Source organism: Anser brachyrhynchus, assembly GCF_964034855.1.
Source record: "Anser brachyrhynchus genome assembly, chromosome: 12".
NCBI classification, from domain to species: domain Eukaryota; kingdom Metazoa; phylum Chordata; class Aves; order Anseriformes; family Anatidae; genus Anser; species Anser brachyrhynchus.
In genome coordinates, this window is record NC_137707.1 from 12122600 (window position 1) to 12146181 (window position 23582).

The 23582-nt window shown below is 42.6% G+C and overlaps 1 protein-coding gene across 5 annotated transcripts in view; it reads right to left on the reverse strand.

Moving 5' to 3' along the window:
- RANBP10 (RAN binding protein 10) overlaps positions 1–23582 on the reverse strand; it is a 77483-nt gene that overhangs the window by 34654 nt on the left and 19247 nt on the right. For all 5 annotated transcript variants that reach the window (XM_080552570.1, XM_080552567.1, XM_080552566.1 and 2 more), the window contains exon 3: positions 17856–17908. In XM_080552570.1, the coding sequence (XP_080408696.1) occupies positions 17856–17904 (49 nt within the window). In that variant the 5' untranslated portion in view covers positions 17905–17908. The remainder of the gene's footprint in view (positions 1–17855; positions 17909–23582) is intronic.

The window sequence follows — 23582 nt, forward strand, 5'->3', positions numbered from 1 at the left end:
GCAGCCTGCAACAAGGAGTTTCAGAGTGTAACTGGAAGCTGTGGGAAAACCTGCCTCCCACTACTCGGATTTCATACCCTGTAGTTCTTGCACGGTTCTGGAGAAGATAGGAACACAGATATTCAATGGCTCCAGAACTTACATAATTATTTAGGCTTCTACAAATTCCCCCATCATCATCCCTTTTCCAGACTGCTGAGTCCTTGCTTATTTAGCTATTCCCTGAATTTCTGGCCATCATCATCTGAACCTTTTCCAGATTGATTGGGCTGCTTTCAGAATGGAGATGAAGGCGCACCACGGACAAGGGACGTGGGTTATAGTGGTTTTCTGTAACGTTCCCCAGTCCTCTGCGAGTTAATCCTAGCATTTTCCCCTTTATTACCCTTTTTACCACTGACGTTTCAATGAAGCTATTGTAAGCTACAGGGTCACAATGAGTCCAAAATGCATCATCGCTCTCGTCTGCGAAGTGACGATGCTCTCTCTGTGCTGGTTCTCACCTGCCATCTCACCACCTGCACGCTCAGCCTCGGAAGGTTGCATCTCACGGCTCCTCTCTAACACTTTTCACATTACTACCCGCAGTACCTCAGTATCCTCAACAAACTGTCTCCTCACTGCTCCACCACTTCTTCCACGCCATTTCTGAACACCCTCAACAGCACTTCATTTAACCACGCTTCAGAATCAAAACAACTACTACTGTTGCAACACATCCTTGTGTTTCAATATCTGGACTACTAAACTGGTTGATCAGTGGCCACAGCACCTCACGTTATAGATTTGGGATGCTGGAAACACGGGAGGCACGGTGCTGGCATGAACTATACAGCTGGCTCATGTGAGGGGAGGCACAGTCCCAACACCAGCTGCAGGACAGGAACATGCCCCGGGAGCACCGTGCTCAGCGTATTAAAGCACCCTCCTGGCAGAACTTCAAGGGCCCAGACATCTGCCCAGAAAACGTCAGGGGGAAAAAAATGTTCCCCAAACCCACTTACCTAGGGGCACCCAGGAAATACAATAGGCCTAGCTAGTAACACCCCAACTTTTTACCCGTACACCTCCCTTTGCGTAACAGCTTCCCCTTCTGCAAGGTGGCAAAAGGGCTTCAAATGAAGCAGATGCCCCTACGCTGCACTGCAGGATCAGCGCGTACATGGACAGCGAAACCACTTCACCCCGTTGAGGACAAACTTCTCAAGACAGGGACTGGATGTGGTCAGGTCTCACGGTCTTCGCAGTTTCACACTGAATGACGTACAAGGTAGTGGTGCAGCGCGGCACGCCGCTGCACGTGCTCCCAACAAGGGCCTGCTGTGCAGTGGCCTCCTGCTCACCCCAGCACCCAGCAGATTCATCCAAGCCCAGTTTGGCCCCTACAGGGCAACACCAGATGATGCTAACCAGAGCGCAAGGTTTTTGGTAGGGCTGGCTGTACGTTTGGCTCAGAGACTATTCTATGGTTTTGAATGAAGTATTTTCACGTGCAACTACATGAGAGACAAAGATAAGACCAAATCTTAATGGCAGAAGGCCTAATTGTGGCAAGTATCCAAAGGAAAAAAAAGGGGAAAAAAATAGGGAAGGGAAGGGAAAGGAGAAGGGAAGGGAAAGGAAAGGGTAAGGGAGAAGACATTTATCTCACATGAACAGAGAGCAAGGAAAGAACCAAGTGACCCAAAGATCAAAAAGAGTCTAAGACGGACAGGTAAAAAGGCCTGCAAAAGACTTTGGGGGTTACAACAAAATGTGGGTGATAAACTGCCCAATCCATCACAACATGCACAAAGTAACAATATAAAATTTCTTTTTTAACAACATTGATCTGGCATGGCAATTTGTAGACCAGATCGTCAACTCCTACCATCCAACAGCCACTAGATATTAACTAGGCTTCAAAAAGCATCAGAACAGAGTCTATGCTTAATTATATAAAATGACACTACCCATTGACTCACAAAGAGAAAAAACAAAACCAGAAGCCTCTGGATGGCTGCAACATGGGCAATACCTAGTCAACAAGAAAAGTCTGTTCCACCTGCCCCCACAGACCTGTTAATGAACCCATTTTACTACTACTTAGCATGCAGCTCACCACAGAACACGGTGATCAAGATAAAATCCTGATTCGTTAAATGAATAAGCCTTCCTGATGCTACAAGCTTGATGGATCAGAGAACTGCAAGAGATTGAACATCTTCTGCCAGAATCAGAATACAATCTAGTCTTTAAGAGGTCAAGGTGTATTACAAGCCATTTATTGCCTTGTAAAGAAGACAAGATAATTAAAGCGCAACTACAGAACAAGCTGGTTTATCTACACGGGCAAGGCTCAAAAAGCTCTCTAGCACAACCAGGTCACCACTGTACTATTACATCTATTATTTTCCCTGACACCCCATGCTGGGAGGTGGGGGGGGAAGTGCACAGGCCAGGAGTGCAAAACAATGTAGGATGGAGAGAAAAAATGTTAGGTGAGTTTTGCTGTTGATTTATTAAGTGGCAGGGGCAAAGAACAAGTTGGATGCAAAAGCTTTTATCACATACACAGGCTTCAAATCTCAGCGTACTAAATAATTCACATTTACATTTATATGCCAACTTTTAGCTGATGGGCAAGAGCACCTTTATGAAATATTAAGACACCTTCAGAAAAAGCTTGCATGGTAATGGGCAAAAGCCATTCTATAGAGACACAGAGGCAGAGCAGTTACATGATTACATGATTCAGCCAAAAGCAATGTTAGAGCTCATTATGGAATGCAGGGGGCTAGAACCCAGTTACTATAAAAACATTCCCTAAAACGGTATTTAGTGAGGTAACAAAATGATGAACAAAAATACTCCTATAAACACAAAACTTTGTTGAGAGAACTCCCAGCAGAAGCATGTTTCATGACGGTAAGGGGTTGGAACAAGTCCTTCTAGATTCTAAGCTGAGGTTCCTTAAATACTCTCCACATAATTAACGTTTTAAATAACGCAACAAGGTATATAATAATAACGCAACAAGGTTTTCTGAGGAGGATCATATTTATCCATTAGTTTAAGGGCGTAGTGAAATTTAGATTTATGCTGATGTTATCTTTCATCTAAAAGGCCATAATAATAAGTACAGCCACAATAAAGATTTTTGCTGTCTGAAAAAACAGCAGTACTGTTTAAAACGGGCCCATATACGTACTGTCGTTAAAATAACTACAGCAAAAGAAAGTGCAGTTAATATTACTGATTACAATTACACTACAATTGCAGCCTCTACACTGGTAGTCAACTGTTACCTGTGACTAGGGTATCTGGACTGTCCATACCCTATGCTACAGCCGGAGATGCAGCCCAGGTTATTAGTATCAAAAGCCCCACTATGTGATGCCAGATCAGCTCAGCTTCAGAAAGTCTGGCTTCACACAGCACAAAACCAACGCAACGTGCGGCAGGAAAGAAAGCTCCGTGCAGTGGCAGGCTCGAGCATACCGGTAGCAGCATTTCTGGGGAAGAGGTTACATGAGGAAAGAGCGCAGAGCCTCTACAGGGGGCCAGCCCATGCCCAAGAATTACGACACGAGCTAGCAAAGCTGAAGGCCAGGCATCTTCAGAGGTTTTAGACCACATTCTTCACAGGTCTAAAGTCAAGAGGACTAACTAGGCAAGGGTGCAGCACTAAACTTGCGCTGGGCCTCGGCATTGATACTGGACCAGAGCTAACAGGCCCTTCCAGCAACTGGAGGATGGAGAAATGGATTAAACTAGTGGAGGGCGAGTCCAGCGAAGGACTTACTGAGATGATGAGGGGACTGGAGCATCTCTCGTATGAGGAGAGGCTGAGTGAGCTGGGCCTGCTTAGCTTGGAGAAATTGTAGAGGGGGTCTTATCAGTGTGTGTAAATATCTGAAGGGAGGGTGTCAAGAGGATGGGGCCAGACTCTTTTCAGTGGTGCCCAGCAACAGGACGAGAGGCAACGGGCACAAACTGAAGCAGAGGAAGTTCCAGATTAATATAAAAAAACACTTCTTTATTATGAGGGCACAGGTTGCCCAGAGAGGTTGTGGAGTTTCCTTCTCTGGAGATACTCAAAACCCACCTGGATGCCATCCTGTGCATGCTCTAGGTGATCCTGCTTGGCATGGGGGTTGAACCAGATGATCTCCAGAGGTCCCTTCCAACCTCAGCCATTCTCTGTGTGATTCTGTGTGTGAAGTGCAGGACACCCATAACCCCCTGCCCTGGACAAGAGGAGCATATTCATTCCTGCTGAAATGAGTATGATGAGACCAGATGGATCCAAGCTGGATACTTAAGAGAGACCACAGTGCCTCAGCACGATCTTTCTCAGGGTACCCTGCGGGTCCCATATTATCACAGAATCACAGCATGGTTTGGGTTGGGAAGGACCTTAATGATCACCTAGTCCAGCCCCCTGCCACGGGCATGGACACCTCCCATCAAACCAGGTTGCTCCAAGCCCCATCCAACCTGGCATAGAGCACTTTCAGGGATGGGGCGTCCACAGCTTCTCTCTGGGCAGCCTGTGCCAGTGCCTCACCACCCTCACAGCGAGGGATTTCCTCCTTATACTTCCTTATACTACCCACACCTTTCAATTTTTCAGGATATGCAAGTATGCCACCACCCCCCATTAAGAATTAGGCAAAGGCATTTGAAAAAACATCACTTGTTACTCATCCACACTAATGGAAGTGGAAACACCTTCTTTGATTCATCTTCCGAGTCCAGTGTTACCACCTCAAAACACGGATTCATGTTTCTGTTCAGCTGGAACGATGTCAGAATAGAACAGAAACAGAATAGTTCAGTTGGAAGGGACCTTCAAAGACCATCTAGTCCAGCTGCCTGACCACTTCATGGGTTAATATTTCCAAATATTTAAGGGTGAAGCATAGTTACTGGAAGCCTAGATTTTGGTCTGCCTCCTCACATCCAAACCTGGAGTCCATGTGCCCAGAAGTTAGTCTAAACTAAAAGACCAAAGAAAAAAGGGAGGGGCAGCAAGAAAGAAAAGTAGAACATCACCCTATTGATGACCTGTCAGAAGTTATTCTGGCCACATATAGAGCAATCAATACAAGTAGAAGTGAAATAAAGTCAGTCTGCTGAAGGGGCAAAAGGCAGTAACTTTTATTTTGTACAAGCCTAATTTTCAGGTAAATAGCCATAAATAAAGTATGAGATTAAATTTAACCTAAATTCAGAAGGTTATTGACCCTGACTCTGTGGTTTGGGAGGTGTTTTTGTTACCTCCAGCTCTGAACACAGCTGATAGGGAGGCACCAGGTCTGACTCCATTTGAGGACGTGATCATTGCCGCCACGGTGTCACCCTGCAGCAAGTACTGTGCAGTACTGTGATATCTGTCCACCTCCTCCATGCTGTGCTGACTTGCCCAGTATCAGCTCCTTGCAGAAGGCTCACGTTTTAAAACAAGTCCCACCTAAAAAAGCTGTATGCAGCTATGTGCAAGATAACCTGCTTAAGGGGGGCACACCTAACAAGCAGAGCATGGGAGGGCATGGGGACGGAGGCTTAGGCTGCTGCTATATAGGGGCAGCCATGGGGAAAGAGAAATAAATTGCAGGTTTCCAGGTACGTACACAAATACAACTGCTCGTTCAGCATCATGGCTAGCAACTGTGAAGCTGCACTTCTGGAAATTAACTGTGGAAGAAAAGCTTCATCTCAACTATATGAAAAACAGAAGTCTAATCTTGAATCCAAGGGAAAACAGGTTTTCTTATTTTGCTGGTTCTCAACAAGCTTATAAGAACTATGTGAGTCTATCCATTTATAGAGTAAAGATCCTACACACCCCACTTCAGTAGCACAACTCCAAAAACTCAAACCTGTTGGAAAGAAAAAGGGAACGGTACATAAACTAACACATTAATCTGTGTATTTCCTGCAGTCCCTGCACATTCGTTAGGAAATTTGGTTAAGGATCTGCCCAACAGGATAGCTCAAGCTTCCTACACTGCTGGGCACTGGAAAACAAACTATCTTATCCACAACTGAAATATATGGTCAGATCCTGTAAAGCTTTGAAGAGGACCGTTCTTGATATATGTGCAACATATTCTTGAATATGTTGCCTTTGAATATGTGCAACATATTCAAGAGAACCTGACCCACAGACAAAAACTCTGCTATGCCCCTGCCAATTTCCCCCCTTCAGAGGCCATATACATCAAGGTCTTTTTCCAGCGCTGATTATGGGTAAAGAAGACATGAGCTACAGCCTCTGTGAGGCTCCATAAAAGCTACTTCCCCAAAGAGGCCAGGCACTTGCAGGACACTGCGCCCAGACAAATGAGTGTCAGGAAAAATAAATGCTACTACGCTCCTAAAGATTGAAAATCTTTCCCTGCAACTACTGATTTCAAGGAACTATACACACTTTGAAGGAATGGCTAATCTGAATTCAGGTTATTTAAATGCACTAACAACACACTAATCTAAAATACCAATTCTCACAACTCAATGTGTATTTTACAACGAAACCACAACAGCCACCCTCATACACAAATTCAGTCCACAATGTTCCCCTCCCATACCACAACGCAACCCCACACAGTACACCCAGTTAATCTTTTTAATTATATCTCAGTAAGTCTTAATGTTGAATACCTCCAAAATTTAGATCTTGCAAATCCCAACAGTCAGAAAGCCCACCATTGTTATGGGAAACACTGTAGAGTATAATTGATGGATGTGGAGGACCGAAATTCCAGTTCTTCTAGAAGTACAAGGGAGCTGAGGATGGGACATGCATTTGCTGTGTGTTCATTCATCAAATCCATTTCAATATTCAAGCTATAATTTCATAAAAGTTCAGATGACCTCAACACGCAGACTAAGATCTGAGTAAACCAACTGTAAAGCAAGAAAGCTTATGTGGGATGAAGAGAATGTGACTGAGCATTAGGTGGGGCTTGGCAGACCTCAGTGGGTAGTGGATAGGTGAATCACTAAACACGATATTCTCAAAGATATGCAGAGCCTTTTTATTTATTAAGTAAAGAACACTCTTTTGAGAAAGAACCATCTTTTTAAAGAGCGTTTACTGATTTGCAGAGAGTATCACCAGGAAGAGAAAATAAGATGAAGATGAGTTAAGCAGTATCAGAGAAACTGGGAGATCATTTCAGGATTCTTCAACATGTGCACCAGGACACTCATGGCGCATTTAAAATTTGGTCAGGCACCACTCACACATAGAACTGAGAGTGAAGACTAAAAAAGAAGCATTATAAATAGAATAAACAGAAAATGGGCATTTCTCAGATTATTTTTCAATGATGAAATTTCACATACACTGAACGCATGAAATTGATTCCATATGAGAAGTATTCTTACACTAAAAATGTCTAAAAACTGAAGTTCAAGTGAAATCCTTTTGTTTTATTATAAGTACAAATTTCTCATCTGTTTCTTCAGTGGACTTAAAAATTAAAAGCTACATTGAAAATAGCACATGGTATGGCCCAGTAAGGGAAGATCTGGAGAAAGAAGGAATCAGCTTCAATCACTCTTAGGACACTATATCCCCACTTTGAGCCTTTTTTTTTTTTTTTTTTTTTTTTAAATCAGGATGGCTACCTCATATTACTTACCCTTGAATGGTTATTAGTGGCTGGAGGGCATGAGCTGTGTTCCTGGCGTGCATCTCTCAGTTCTGTTTATTAGAAACCAGGGTAGCACAACTGAAGATGTAAATCAAAGCACAGCAGGTGTTGAGAACCAAGAAATTCACTTCAAAAATATACCCCAGCTCCAAAACAATATTCATGTAGACAAATTCAAGAAGGCTCCACTTACAAAGGCCAAACATCTCAAACCTACTGTAACGCGTTTCTTTTTCTTGGCAGCGTGTGTTTAACATCCACCACTCTTTTAAGCTGTACAGTAATTTGCACTCGTCCAGATGAGATCCTTCCAAAAGTTCACTCTGTACAAAAGGATCACTAACTGTTGAACTGACACACTGACCCACTTCACTCTTGTTTCTTCTATTATGCATTAAAAATAACTGCAATTTCTAAACATACCAGTCACCTCTTAGGATGTCGAAGACAAATTACTTTTTCGGGTCAAAACCTAATTAAGCTAGCAGCAACAAGGCTACCAGGGCAAAGTTTCCAGAGCAGTTCTCAGGCTGCTTTTTCCCCTCAGCTCCTACTCAGTATCAGATGCTTGGCATTTCTAATTGCTCCCAAGTAACCTGCATTTAGGAGGGTTTTATCCCTACATGCTCCAGGGAATGCATCTTGCCCAAAATACATCTGCGGTGCAGGCTCAGCCGGGGGAGCAGGACAGGGGCACTCAGAAGGACGCCCTCCCTCCTGCAGCCACCTCGGGTCAGAGGCTCTCTTGGCTTCCCTCTCTCACATCCCCACAGTTTGGAGCCCTTCACAGCTTCCTCCCTGATTAATTGCAAATGAGCTTCTGTTGGCCTCTGCTTTAGACTGCTGTTGCACTCCTCCACATCAGGACTGCCGTGCAAGAGGTCACTGCCCTTTAATTGCAGGGACCCTCCTCCACTACCGCCAGGGCCATCAGCGTAGATCCTCTTGTCCCACTGCACTCTACTGAGGCATTGATAACCACGACAAGTCCACGCACATCACTGCCTGCTTTAGTGTATCACCAGAAACAGAGCAGATGCAGCTAGAAGGCATCTGGCTCTAAAGTTTCCCAAGACAGGATTCTTCTCCATCACCAATGTTTCAGTCTTTCTCATGACACCCTTCCACTGTCCAAGCAACACTCACCATGCAGAGACTGAAATTCACCGTATCTGTATTCTCCAGATGCTAACAAAGGCTGCAGAGCCACTATTAGCACGCAGCCCTTCTAATAATAGCTAGCAGCCCTTCTGAGCTCAACAACTTCCCAAACTTCCAAGTCCCCTCATCATCTGGACCATAAAGCAGCTGATAAGTAACAGCAAAACAAGCATGCGAGTTCATTGCTGTTTGTTTTCACTTCTTTACTACATGACTGAACAAGACAAAGTTCAGTGCAAAAAAACATCCAGTCAAGTTCAACTATCTTACTAATCACCGAAGTAAAGGTATCCAGCCACCATCTTCAAACACCCTGAAAAAAGACAGAGGCAAACAAAAAATTAAAGAGATGCGGCCAGTCAGCAGCCAGCCAGGCTGGCTCCAGCCCAGCGAAACCAGTCTCTGTGATCAAGTGGGCAGCTGTTCACTGGAACCAATGCTCAATCTTTAATTAAAGCTTTCAGCAAACACCTTAGGTGAGAATAATATTTTTTTTTAATCAAAAATCATCTCAGACCACTGCTACCGACACATTTCTTTAGAAGAAAGTTTCACAGAGGAGTTGTTTCAACTTGCACTACCTCCATGAGCAACTGTGTCACAGAACAGATCCAGCTTAATGCTAACCCTAAAATCAAGCAGTGCCCCCCATACATTATTGTTAACCCAATTACGTGATCTAGTTCTCTTGTACCCTGCCAACTGGTTTGCTAGCAAAAATGAGAGGGTACCAGAAGTGTAGCAAGTTTGTGGTTAGGAACTGGCACAGTCAGCCAAAGGAGTGCGTATGTAACTAGGTCCTGCGGGTGCTTCCTTGAGCAGTTTTGGGGGAATACACATCTATCTGTTGTTTACTCCAACCCTACACGTTCCTTGACATACAAAGACTAGTCACCATCTTCTAATTTAATGCAGGTACTAAATAAGTGGTGGCTTTACGAAATTCCTTACGTGTAGTAGTTATCTATATGCAAATCACATGGCAAAATGAAGAATTGGGCATTATTCGATCTGGGTCTCAAACAAACAGGCTAGATTTCCTGAGAAGTCCAATCTCCTCACAGCTAGCAAGAGGAAAGGTTTAAACAGGGTGGCAAGCAGAGCTGGGCTATACGCTGCTCTAAATCCGCCCTAAATACCTCCTGCAGGACACGGTATAGATGGTATCGCAGCTATCAATCTATCGGAAATAACAAATTCATGTTGCCATAAAACACACTGAATATTGAACAACATATAGAATTTGTCACCACTTTGATTAAATTACTCAAGTGACCACTTTTATCCTAAAACTCTATCAAACTACTCCAAGGTTTCTATGGTGCTCAGTCCTGAAGAGTACTCACTAAAGAGTAAGTAGAAAATACAAGGAAAACAGGCAAGAAAAGGGAACTATAAGCAATGATCAAGTGAAAGCAAATACTCAGACCCCTTTTAAGAAATCACAAGGCCTCCTTCATCCATTCTTGAATAATTTGAGTGGTTTAACTAGAGACCTCAATGGTGTAAGCTCTCCATGAAGAGCCATGATGGCAGCTAAGAACAAAACAGGGGTCAAGGCAGAGGTAAATTGAGTATCTCCGTGCTTCTTTACAGGATTAAGCCCTCCTTATGGATAATAATAGAGGAGAGGAACAAAATTCATGTTTCTCCATGGTGCTCCAAAGTCCCTACACACTCCAGAGGCAGACCATGCGTACCTTTCCCTCAAACAGATGTGCACTGAATGGAAAAGCAGCCTGCGCGCTCAGCCTTGACACATGGACTCTAGACTGTCAGCCGCCTGCTTTGCCGCTGGTTTCTCGTCTTTTTTCCCCACACGTCTGCCCTCCAAATGCATCAACAAACTGCAACATAATTAAAATTATATCTAAAAAGCAAAAGATTGATTGCTCAACATAGCAAATAGAGCAGAATAATATTTACATCTGAAAATGTCAAAGAAGCATTATAAGAAACTACAAGTTCAGTAGTGCAGGCTTTTAACCCATAAGCTCCATAGTAATACCCTAATACTGAATACCTAATACAACTGTAATAGCATTTAACTTATGTTAGAGAATAATAACTCTTCCTGTATTGGAAACAGTGGAGGAAAAGGCACATCTCTGGACTGGAGGGGGCTCATAAGCCAACAGAGTAATAAATGCAGTGCAATCCCAGGACGTGCTATGGAAGGTATAAATTTACTAAGGAGACAACAAAGTGCGAGTACCATTGTGTAAGACTTTGCTAAGATATCATATGAAAACCCCATGTACCATTTTGGTCAACTATTTTTAAAGATAGTTCTAGAAGAGCTTTGCAGCAAAACATATACCATAATGCATTTGATCAGCTGCATAAATCCTTAAATAAACTTAACAGAAATTACTTCTAAAGATAGAAAATCAAGCTGGGTATCCACAATGCTGGTTTAGCCTGGAGGAATTAAAAGCACACTGAATCACTATTTGTTTGCCATATACTGTTCATATATTTAAACCCATTCTTCAAGGCTTTTCTGACTGCTCCAGAAGCCAATGCACAGGGTTCTTCTGTTCCCAGCTAACCAACTAGCTTTCTCCTGTCCCCTTCCCCTTTTTCTGCCTAAGCCTTACAGATTTTGGAAGCTTGGCAAGAATTCTTCTTCATCTTTGCAGTGTGGGTTAGGATTTTTCTTCATCTTTGCAGTGTGGGTTAAGAGATGCTTGCTGAATTGCTCTGAATTTTAATGTTTTCTTTTACTACAGGGACAAAGAAACTGGTGCTTGTGATGCACCCAGTAGATAAAATTCATAAAAAGTCAAAAAGTTGTCACAAATCAAAAAAATATGATAAACAGGAACAGAGTGAAGAGCCAGTGATGTTTGGCTTAGAGAGACCAGAAAGCAGTGACAGAAGTATTCACAAATACAGCTACTAAGAGGCAACGAATTAATTACTCTCCACCTCCCCATGATCTAAGAGTAATGGACTTAAACTACACAGGATATTTAGCTCAGTCACCGGGAAAAGCTTTCCAACACAAGGACGGTGTTGGAAGAAGTGGCCATGAAGACACTGAAGGACTGGTTTAAACATGCACCTGTCAGGCAGAACTGATGTGTAACTGAATTAGCTTCAGATCAGAAGACTTGTTGAAGTCCCATCTTCCATAATTCTTACATTTATCTAATGTAAATTACATCTACCTGGGACTAAGTTTTTTTTGCACAGATTTGTCATTGGAGTTGCAGAAAGTGATGACCGAAAGCAAAGCCAATAGAAAGAAAAAAGTTCTTAAGACACATTTGGAGTATATGGATGTCACGGCCATCAGAGGAAAAAATAGCTAGAAGGAACCTTGGGAGCTCTCTAGCCAAACCCCCTGCTCATAGCAGGCACAATTTTAAAGTTATATCAGGTTTCTCACAGTATTGTACAACTGAGGTTTGAAAATCTCCGAAGATGGAGCCTCTCTGGTGGTCCACACCAAACTCTGACAAGGAATTTTTATTTATTTATTTATTAACTTCCCATGAGAATTTCCTTTCTTGCAACTGGTGCCCATTGCCTCTTGTCCCTTCACCGTGCACCTCTGAGAACAGTGGGTCTGTGTTGTCTTTAAGGTCCCTTCAGGGCTTAAGGGTGAAAGGCTGCTCCTAGATCCGTTCTAAGCCTCTTCTTCAGGCTCAACAGGCTCAGGTCCATTAGTTTCTCACCAGTTCCTGCAACACAACATCTGTCCAGCCTCCCCTTCATCAGTGCCCCTCTGAAGGTAGCACAGGTGCCTGAAAAATCCTTGCAAACATCCCTAGGGGAGAAGCCAATACCTCTTTCATCTCATAGAAAGGAACAGGAAGACAACAGACTCCTCACTAGCTTTGCTCCTACTACATCTCTTCTGATAACATGCAAGACAATCTGCAAAGAAATGAAGTCCTATCTACAAATGTCAACATAAACCTATTAGCAAATGATGAAGGTAAAGCAAACAAAGGGATCTCCAAACAAAGTTAAAATGGAAAGCCGTTCATCAGGTTTGTCGTTTATGGAGGTGAACTGAGGGCTTCTGCAGAGGAGGGGAGCAAGGGGAAGATTTAATTCCCAGTGCTCGTTTTTATTTTATTTACATGGCCATAGGAACAGGCCGTTCATAAGGAGCGTTTGCTGAAAGAGGCACAGGACAGCTGGACAAATTACTTCTGTTGTTGCTGATCTGGCTTAGGGCATCACAGTCCCACAAACCAAATCCAGTATGTAGCAAGTTTTTGTACACCAAATTACGCTGCTTTACCTGACTGCACATTAACTCAAGCCTATAAAACATTCTTGAAATTGAAAGCTTGTTCTTCTAATAGGGAGTTTGAAGCAGACCAGCAGTGAAATAAGCCAAGCAATATTTTTGAATTTATAAGTGAGGTGAAAAATAATCAAAGCTCCATAAAACAAAACAATAGTGAGAAAAAGCTGGCACTCCGTTCCACGTGTGCAATGCTGCATAGCAGGGCAAGTCAGTTATTAACCAGAGGGTGTTTAAAGTCTCTAAAAGTGATTGGTCAGATCCTATCTGTGCTGTTTAACAAACTGGAGCAGGGCATGCCTGAGGGTATGGTTTCACAACATCTTAGGCTGAATTAAGACCTTGCAGCTACCCTAGAGAACCACCCCTCCATCCCCCTCCTGCTGACCCCGTGTTCCTGCTGGGTTACCCTCAAAGAGCTAGAACAAATGAACTGTTGTCTCTCAACAGTATGAAGGTCTTGAACCAACGAAGAACACCCTGTACATGGGACATTGAACTCCAACATGCACGTCTCGTCCATGTTAAAGATGGGAACACCTATTTTCTCCATTTTAGGAAGGTTAGGTGATGTCTGCAGCAAACCGCAGACACATTTTCAGCTGGATTCAGAAAATTTCCTAAATGGATGGGGAAAAAAAAAAAAGGACATTTCTTACGTGACATTTAGGACGATCCATGAATTCTGAAGAGAGCAGCCTGCCAGAACCTCAGCACAGCAGACAAGCAAGCAAGGTTCTGCCAGGCCTGAAACCTAGGCTGGCTTGGCAAAGGATGTGACAAGTGCCAGAGCGAAGAGCTTGCACAAGGGAAGAAGGTGGGCTGTGCAGCCGGGGGTAGGGAGAAGGGAGTGTTGAGCTTCTCTCCTTTGAGGGCAATGAATTAGATCAGTTCAGCTGTAACATATAATTTCATCCTCAGATACCAAAATGATGAATGCACGTGAAAAAAAAATGGAATCTGGGGAAAAGAAGTGAGCAGACATTTCAATGAAAGCCACTATTTTAAAGCAGAACACTTACTGAATGTTCTAAATGTCTTTTCTTATTTTTTTTTAAATCATCAATACACATTGGGGTCAGAAAAATGCCCCTTGAATAAAAAAAAAAATCCCTAATTTCAGAGCTGATGATCGAGTTTCAGAGCACAGCCTACAGAAGCCTTTAGCAGAGCAGGGGCAGACAGTCTCCTTTTAAAAGCAGTCTCCGTTTCCAATGCACAGACGGGTAGCTTAAGGGAATGCTCAGGTTGCCCCAGCCACACTTCCAACTTTCAGAGAACGCTCAACACTACCCCCATCAGCACCAAGCTGTGCTGAAGCCAAAATAAACTTGGCATAAAACACAAATGTCCTGACTTGGAACTGGATATGACTGAAGTGTTTGTTCTCAGGGGGAAAGAGTTTGAGACAGAACCCAGGACCAACCTCCATACCAGGTTTTGGACTCCTGAACCTGTAGTAGTCACACACTGCCCTGCCAGCATGCCTGGCAAAAATTAATCTGTTAAAGCAGAAGTGACTTAAGAAAGGGTCTGAGGAGACAAACTTGGCAGGATTTCAGGTCACAAAAAGTTCAAATTACATTTTGACGTGAAGCCAAGTCAAGGCTCCAAGCCTATCACTTCTTTGTGAGCTCTCACTTACTCTGTGCTGAGGGACTTGATAACAGCTAAGCCTGATACATGTTTCTAACTTCATTTATTTGAGCAGCATACTGTAAAAATGAAATCATTGGACTCGTTCTCCAAAAGCCAGGAAGACAATTATTGAGATCTAACACAGAACCACGCATTTCATTTCACACAGATGACAGGAGATTGGCCTAACTACGTATGCAGAATCTGTCTTGGCAGCATAATTTGCATGCAATCAAGAAAACCCACCAGGTTCATAGGATCAAATGTGTACAGTTCACTGCTAAGCTAAATAAGCACCATCTGAAGTCTCAAGTTGAATTTTTTTTTTTTTAAACTCAGACAAAAGAATTCCACATTCACCACATACACTCTAGAAATAATAGAAGTATACAGGCACTTTGATTCAAATCAGCCATAAAAAACAGCTCTCGTAGCTCTTAGGCTTTAGAGATATTTAATAGAAGTGGCTCGGTTAATTTTCAGTCCCTGAAGGGAAAAAAAAAGGAAAAAAAAAAACAATTTTGGCAGGTTAGTATTTAACTGTTACATACAACTTTTATAATCCTATGAGAATCCTAGCAAAGGGACAGCCCAACCAGCAGCCTACAGGACACAAGACAATCCCATCCATCATTCCTCTGCACAAGCTGGAGAGCCATATCTTGAACTGAACTTGCACCCTTAATAGCCAAGTAACTTCAGAGCTGCCAAGCCTTTCAGCACTGGGAAACGAAGATGGGGCTAGACTCATGCTTCATCTTATACATGCACACAGCCCACTTGGTTGGGAGAATTGGGCAAGAGGAGGCAGAGAGTGAGGAGAAGTCTGGAAACAGGCATCTATACCTGTTGACACTGGATCATCTTGATCTAGGCATTCTCTACCTATCTGCAGCCAACTATCACTTGAAAAAACTGAAAGTGTCCTGCCTTCCTCCTTCCCTGATCTAGTTCTGAGGGCATAAAGACTTGTGACCATAATTTTCCCTCCAATGGTACAAACACTAGATATGATAAAAACTATTAGCAAGTACAGTTTGCAGTAAGGTGCAAACTCTTTAACCCTTTAATAATGGTTCTCACTGAAACTGTTCTCCCCAAATGAGAACAATTCCCAAATGAGAATTCTTATGAGTTATCATAAAAGCATGGAATAACTGAAGACGGAAGGGACCTTCAAAAGACATCCAGTCCAATCCCTGCTCAAAGCAGGTCTGATTAGATCACGTTGGTCAAAGCCATGTCCAGCTGAGGCTTAAATACCTCCGAAGTTAGAGATTAAACCACCTCTGCGGGCAGGTCAGAAATTACCAGAGAAAAAAATGCCAGGATGTCTGTGCCCAAGTTAGACCAACAGTTCTTTGGGCTGTGGCCAAAAGCAAACTCTCAAGGTAGATCAAACATGATCAAAGTGGTACCTGGAAAAGGGAAGGCTGTCTGTAGCTATCAAACATGGCTGTGATTTATGAATGGCCCACACGCTACACTGACATTTGTTACTCAAACATCAATGGCGTGGAGCTGCATCAGGGGAGGTTCAAGCTGGGTGTTCGGAAAAGGTTCTTCACCAAGAGGTGGCCAGGCACTGGAACAGGCTCCCCATGGCAGTGGTCACAGCACTGAGCTGCCAGAGTTCAAGAAGCATTTAGACGCTGCTTTCCGACGTAGGGTCTGATTGTTTGGTGGTCGTGTGGACCCAGGAGTTGGACTTGATGATCCTTGTCAGTCCCTTCCAACTCAGGATATTCTATGATCACGAGTGGTTACAATGCATATTATTTCACTGCTGAAATTTTTAATTGAACTAATAAAGTAATGCAATTAGTCTTGACAATTTAAAATTTCCTTATCAACGCAAATGGTCCCAAATGCTCCTTCGTGCACTCCAAGATCCCCATGATCCTCTTCAGTAAGAAGACAATGTAGATGTTCCATTACACAATTCAGCAGTAGATTTATAATTAAAACAACGTGCATCAGAAAACTGACTTGTCTCTGAAATCATCCACGGATCCTGGCTGTCTTCGTCTCCTTTTCTTTATCTGCAGTCTCAGCAGAATTTCAGAAACATAACCATAGAAACTTTTCAGTAATTTATAACTGAGCTACAGAATCATATATTTTGCTTACAGAATAGTCAGGGATTTTGCTGCAACACAGTTATATTTTCAATTGGAGGATCTAAGAAATTTAAAAAAAGCTTTCTAATAAGTACGTTCCATTCTCTGAATACGCATATGACCAGTGAAAATCCTGACTGAGAAATGAATTCATGAGGGTCTTATCACAACTCCTACAGAAGTTCTTCCTTTTCTTAGGACATTCATAAAACATTCTCCTTTGGAGATACCAAGATGCATAGTATGGGTTGAATATACATTTCAGCTTTAGCATTTCACCAGGAGTAAATCACTTTGAAGACAAAAAAGCAATGGGAATCATCTGCCATTCATTCCAGCACTTGAAGAACATTCACTTTCTAACAGATACAGGAAACTTTCAGCTTTGAACCCAGATTAAAGAATTCCTGCTACAGAAGTCACTACATTATGAGCAATCTTTCTTTATAATTTTCAGTTAACTATTTAGTAAAAAAAAAAAAAAAAAGGAAGCTGCCTTTTAAATAAAAGAATTTGGTTAAGTAACCATCTTAAAGGCTAAACTAAAAACAAACATTTCAAAAGTAAGCAACAACATTAACTGGGTATATGACTCTAATCAAATATTTCTGGTTTTGGTTGGAAGGAGGAAAGAAGAGTGAATATAACAAGACAATTTTCTTGACATTTTATGATTCTTTCATATAAATTTATCAGGTGTGGTGCACAAATTAAATGTCAAATTATTTTGGTACTTATCTTTCAGACGCAAAGAACAGCTGGCATGTCTGAAAGCTCATTATCTTCTTACCTGTTACTCATTAGTTTAATATTAATTTCTATCATCTGCTAAAATTATCATGGCTACATTAACAATACTAGTAACTCTGTTCAGGATAACACTCAATAGCTTGAAACTCCAAGACTTAAGACACTTATAGTCATGACATTTTATTAATAGAAACACATTCATTAATTCACAAATATATTTATTTTAAATAAACATTTAACACTGACTGTAAGCCAAAACAAATCTTTACAGTGACTTACCAGGAAGCCTGTTCATGTTGACCCCTTGAGCAGAAAGTCCTATTCCCATATACCTTAAAAAAAATAATAATAATAATCAGTGAAGCTCAGAATGGTGAAGCCACAAGACTTCCCACAGAAGAAATACAGCTGGTTGGAGACCACATCAATAAATGATCTACGGTAAGAATATTGAAATCAGTAAAGGTATTCCACTACTTTTTTAGTCTTGTATCAAAGGTAAAATGCAAATTTGCTTTAGCGACTACCAGCTCTCTGATCTGCAACTACAGCTACTCTTTAGCTCCTAATTGGGAGGAAAAGAACTGGAAAATAATGAGCGTTTGTTTTGTGTTTGTTTTTTTTTTCCACATATCAGAAAAACGTATTTATTTACATAGGTGATTAACAAGAGAATAAACAAAATATGTGAGGGCAGATACAGCATATAAGAACAAACGTTTGTATAGCCTAATTTACTGTCTCCAGGAACCGCTGGTAGTGGATGCACCAGACTGAGCAAACAGTTATACTTTCCAAGAACATCCTTTCATTCTCCAACATGTATTTTACAGAAGTTCCTAAGCAAAAGGTGCTCCTTCTGAATTTTACAACGCAAAAGATTTTCCTCCACACATTTGACTGCTTTCTGAACCTTTGTAAGCTCTGTGAAAAGGCCGTGTCCTGCCGCACAGAGCTCTGCTCGCTAGCTTCACTTGGTACTTTTTCAGAATTGGAAATGAGAGAAACGGCATCTCTGTTAACCTTCCAATAGCCTTTTTAAGGTCCTTGTTCATACCCTGCTCCCCTGTGGTCTCTTCTCAAGGTTGAATACTCTCAGTCTGTTCTGCTGTTCCTCATACAGAAGCTGATCTATACCTCATTACTCTTCCAGTCCCATACCTTCTTTGAGAAGCAGAGGGAAACCAGAACTGTGAGCATCATTCACAACACAAACACGCAGTGATTACTGCAGACAACAACACAATGGTGTTCTCCATTTCACTTTCTATTCCTCCCCATCCTGGTGTCTATTATTCCATCTATGCTTTGCCTGCAGATGCGAACTCAATTGATTTTTCCATGGAACTACCAACCTCAACACAAAGGACTGGTCCCTGCACTCCAAGAGCGAGTTCAGAGACCATTTTTTGTGTGAAGCTCAGGTTGTTATTCTTCCCCCACGGGAATAATTTTATACCTGTACAGCCTGAACAGCATCTTTCGTTTTATCGTCCAGTCATCCAGCATTGTCAGATTCTTCTACAGTTCTTCACAGTCAGCCCTTGATTGTACAACTATCATTAGCTTCGTATCATCAGCAAAAAACATCACCTCACTATTAATTTCACTTCCACGTCATTTATTAATGTAGTGAACATCAGAGACAGGTGCCATCCCTGCAGAAATCCATCAGTGAGCATCCCCAACCACAGGGAGGAGAGGATGCAAGGGCCATTCATTTCTCTGCCCTGTTTCCTACTTGCTAGCTAATCCTCCACCTATTCAGCCACACAAGCACTTTCACTCTACTCTACATTTCCTTTATCTTCCCTAAGAATTTTTCAGGATGGATCTGGCTTTTGCAAATACAGACTAATCTTTATCTACATGTGCATTCAACAGGATTGTGAAGCACAGCCACTCTCTGAAAAGGCTCTTCTTCCCCACTATGCAATAGTTATGCACGCACCCATTTTGTTTGTTCTATTTCTGTTAATTTGCATGGTCTGTAATTCCCTTAATATCCCCTGGAGCCACAGAAACAGCTGCCCTGCTCAGTTTATTTTTAACAAGCTTCCGCATTTTTAGGTTACTGCACCTGAAATTAACGGTTGACTGTGGGGCTCTTCCTGATGTTGTTATAAATCCAAACAGGCTGCAGCCAGCATTCTACTCTTCTTCTGCGGGATCAGCTTTCCTTCTGTGCCTTCCCTGACTACCTGCTCCATAAAATATTAACTGTGCCTAAAAATAGTATTTCAGAATTGGACCCAAAAGTTACATTTCTACAAGCCACGTGAGTTAAGTCCCCTGCCGCAAGTGTTTCCCATCTTCGACTTCTCTGTGTCTCAGTCACCATTGCAGTGGTCAGCCCCAGACACCCACCCAGCCACTCTCTTACTCCCCCTTCTCAACAGGGGATGGGGAGAAAATAAAATGGATTGAAATGGCGACAGGGAGATCACTCACCAATTGCCATCATGGGCAAAACAGATTTGACTTGGGGAAGATTTAATATAATTTATTGCCAATTGAAAATAGAGTAGGATAGCGTGAAAGAAAAGAAACAAGAATACTGCATAAACCTAATACACATTGTCACCACCCCAGTCAAACAGGATAGGAATGAATAAATGATTTTTTCCTGTTTACACTGAGATTTTAATCCATAGAGATCTACACGTTTAGCAGACTTGAGCCCATGATCTCTTCAATAAACTGCACATTTTCACAAACATGGACAACTTTGTCTTGTACACTTCACATCTCGGTGTCATGATCTTCCAGAATTTAAACACCTGAACACTAGTATTACAGAGCTTTAAATGAAGTCAGTCCCTTCTTTGAACACACTCTGTTTCAGCAGTGTCCCAGCTTCCGGAGTATCTGAATCTCTCCTCAGACAGACACTGGAACTGTTGCTCCTCATCTTTGGCATGGTGCAAAGCACAGTACTGTGCAAAGGGCAGGGGAAAGCATTTGGGGGACTGCTACAGCAGAGGTCCTGGTTTTCAAATTTGTGTAATAGTTCAAGTTTTGCAGAGAACTTTTCCTGTTCTTCCCCACGCCTTCGCTACCTCAGGGACCTCAAGCTCAGCAATTCATACAATATTCAAATGCTTTGGGAGAGCTGTGAACTTGGTGCCTTCCAGGCATGTCATTATGCCCTTCTCCCTTGAGTTGCAACCCCTGATCACTGAATTGCTAACTGCTATACAGTCTGTCTTTTCTTTCAGCTGTCCCCTGGCCTCTTTGGGTTATCTTCAGAGCAGAAAGATACACGGTCACCTTCTGATAAGGAAAACCTACTGGTGGAATCGCATCTTCCCATCACCCGGCTCAATGTTTTCCTGCACAAGTCTAGGATTCCTCAAGTTCAAAGTTCTCCAAGTGAGCTCTGACAAATAGGGCTATGCCAATCTAACAGCCACCTGCTACCAAGAAATGCCAGTCCAGGTCCTTAATCTCTAATCACGTCTAGGTTTTGTAATTATACAAGCAACAGGAAGGTGTTAGTTTTCGATAAAAGAAATAGTAAGAAGACCCCTGAGGCTAGAAACATTCCCAAAAGGGCTTTGGCAGCAGCCAGTTCAGGAGCAAAAATTTGAACCTCCTGACAGCATTTAGGGCAAACAAGTTTATCTTGGAAACTCTCCAGTCACAGAGGACAGAATCCAGGACATTTGGCTGAATCTCCTATTTCTCATTTAGAGGGGTAAAAAGAGATTTGTGAGGGTTTCCAAAATATCTAGGGTATACATAATCACGTAGCAAATCTGATACTCTCTGTAGAAGTGCTAAAAGCCTAGAGCCTGTCTACAAAAAGAAGAGCTCAAAGCACACTGCTCATTGAGACAGAACGTCAAACACTAATGCAATACAGCTTGGACACAGTGCCTGCAGAAACAGACAAAGGCCGTATGTATATTTTGCACTGCTCCAAGTCTCTTAACAGGCAGAACAGCTAGAGAGCAGCCCTGAGCTTTTACATGTGAGTAGCTGCACCCTCAAGATAATCCTCATCATGCTTGGTCGTGATGGAGGGAGCTCAAGGGCATCCCTTTCCCTACCACAGACTAACAAGCTCTGCCAGCTCAAACAGGGAATATTTCACCTGCGCTAAGGGAAACGGCAGCCAAAGGTCAGCTGGCATCTGCCTGGGCATGCACTACCTCCAAGAAAGGATTACAGGGTGCCAAGATACAGCCTAGCAAAAGACTTCCCAAAGGTTTACACTATCACACGCCAGAGTGGCGAGACAAGATACCACGTTGGAGTGAAGTGGGAAGGATTTATACAAAATTAAGTCCTGCACAGTCTGCAATATGTCCTGAAGTAGAAAGCTCAATGGTAAAGATCATCACTGCTTCAAAATACACATGAATTCTTCAAAATACCCATGAACTGGGTGGTGATAAGGCAAGACTTTCAGGCATTCATCCCAAAAGCTAAATTTGCAAAGAACCATAAGGATGAAAGAACCTATTCTCTAGACTATCTACTCCTCAACAACTCAGTATAAAAAAAAGAGTTTCATCCGAGGAAGGATGCCACAACTGCTTGCACCTTTGTACACAGAGTCCAAATGGGAAGACACTGTTTGGTCTCTGGCCTATGACCTCCAGGCAGGTCCCTTGAAAGGCACTTGCACACAGATGTGAAGGACAGCACTGTGGCAATTATCACCGAAGACAGCAGCAGCTAGTCACTGTCCTGATCTCATGTACTAGCAAAAGCATTCAGCTTTTTATGTATTAAGATCAGCTGCTGGTGTCCATTCCCCTGTTTTGATAGAAAATATGACCTGCAAAACACCCCAACACAAGGTGTGAAGAGGACCCTGGAGCGCCAACAACTACCATGGAAAGGCCATGGAAAAACTTTGTAGCACTGTAGGCAAATAAACACTGCTGGAACCCAGAGATGTTTTGATAAGGTCCTTCACCAGAAGATCTTAAAGAAATTATTTTGGTATAAAAAGAAAATCACCTCATAGACAACTAACCTCACAGGTAAAAGACTGAGGATAAGAAAAATGCTTGCAGGAACACAGCCATGAGGTAAAGATGCCATATTACAGGCTCTAAACTAATACCTATGACCTGACAGGGAGAGTCAGGGAAGCCAAGAACAAGTGGTGAGGGGCAGGAAGTGGCAGAGGACCAACGTGATTAAATTGTATGATAAAGAAGTACTCCAACCAACCACATCCCAGGCTGCATCACTGGGAGGGATCTGCTCCCCTTAGTACCTGTGAGTATCACGTTCAGCTTTGGGCTCCCCAGTACAAGAAAGACGTTGACAAACTGGAGGGAGTGCAGTAGAGATGACCAAGACATGTGGCTCAAGCCACACAACTTACAAATGTGTTTGTTCAGTCTTAAGAACAAAAGATGAAGGCGAGATCTTGCCGCCGTCTACAGCTACCTAATGGCAGGTCACAAGGAAGGTGGAACCAGACTTCTCACAAACACACCCCAAAATTATGAGAACAACAGACACGAGTCATAAAGAAAGCTCCCATTAGATATTACTACAATGATTTTAACCACAAGTGTGATCAAACACCGGAAGAAGGGCCAATAAAAGCTACTGAATGTCCACCCTCAGAGAGGATCAAAAACTTTACAGCGTATTGTCCTGAAGAACCTGATCTACCATCGGAGCTGGCCCTGCTTTGAGTAGGGAGCTGACCTAAAAGACCTACAGAGACCCCTTCCAACTAAATTATTCAACGATACTTTGACTTCAAGATGGTTTTGCTGACAGGCAGCAATCTCCTGGCTAGAAGAGCATAACGCAAGATATCAAGTAAGCTGAGACACGACAGAACTTTGTGGCACGCATGTACACCGCAAGCCAAGTCCTGGTCTGATTACACCAACTGACCCTAGCTTCCTCCCTAGTCATCAAAGGGAATGGATCACCCAGGAAAAACTGGTTCCTGAAGAATCTACGAAACAACGCTGAACTCACAAACAAAAAATACCACAATGACTCCTGCCTGGCACATTGCCACAGGCC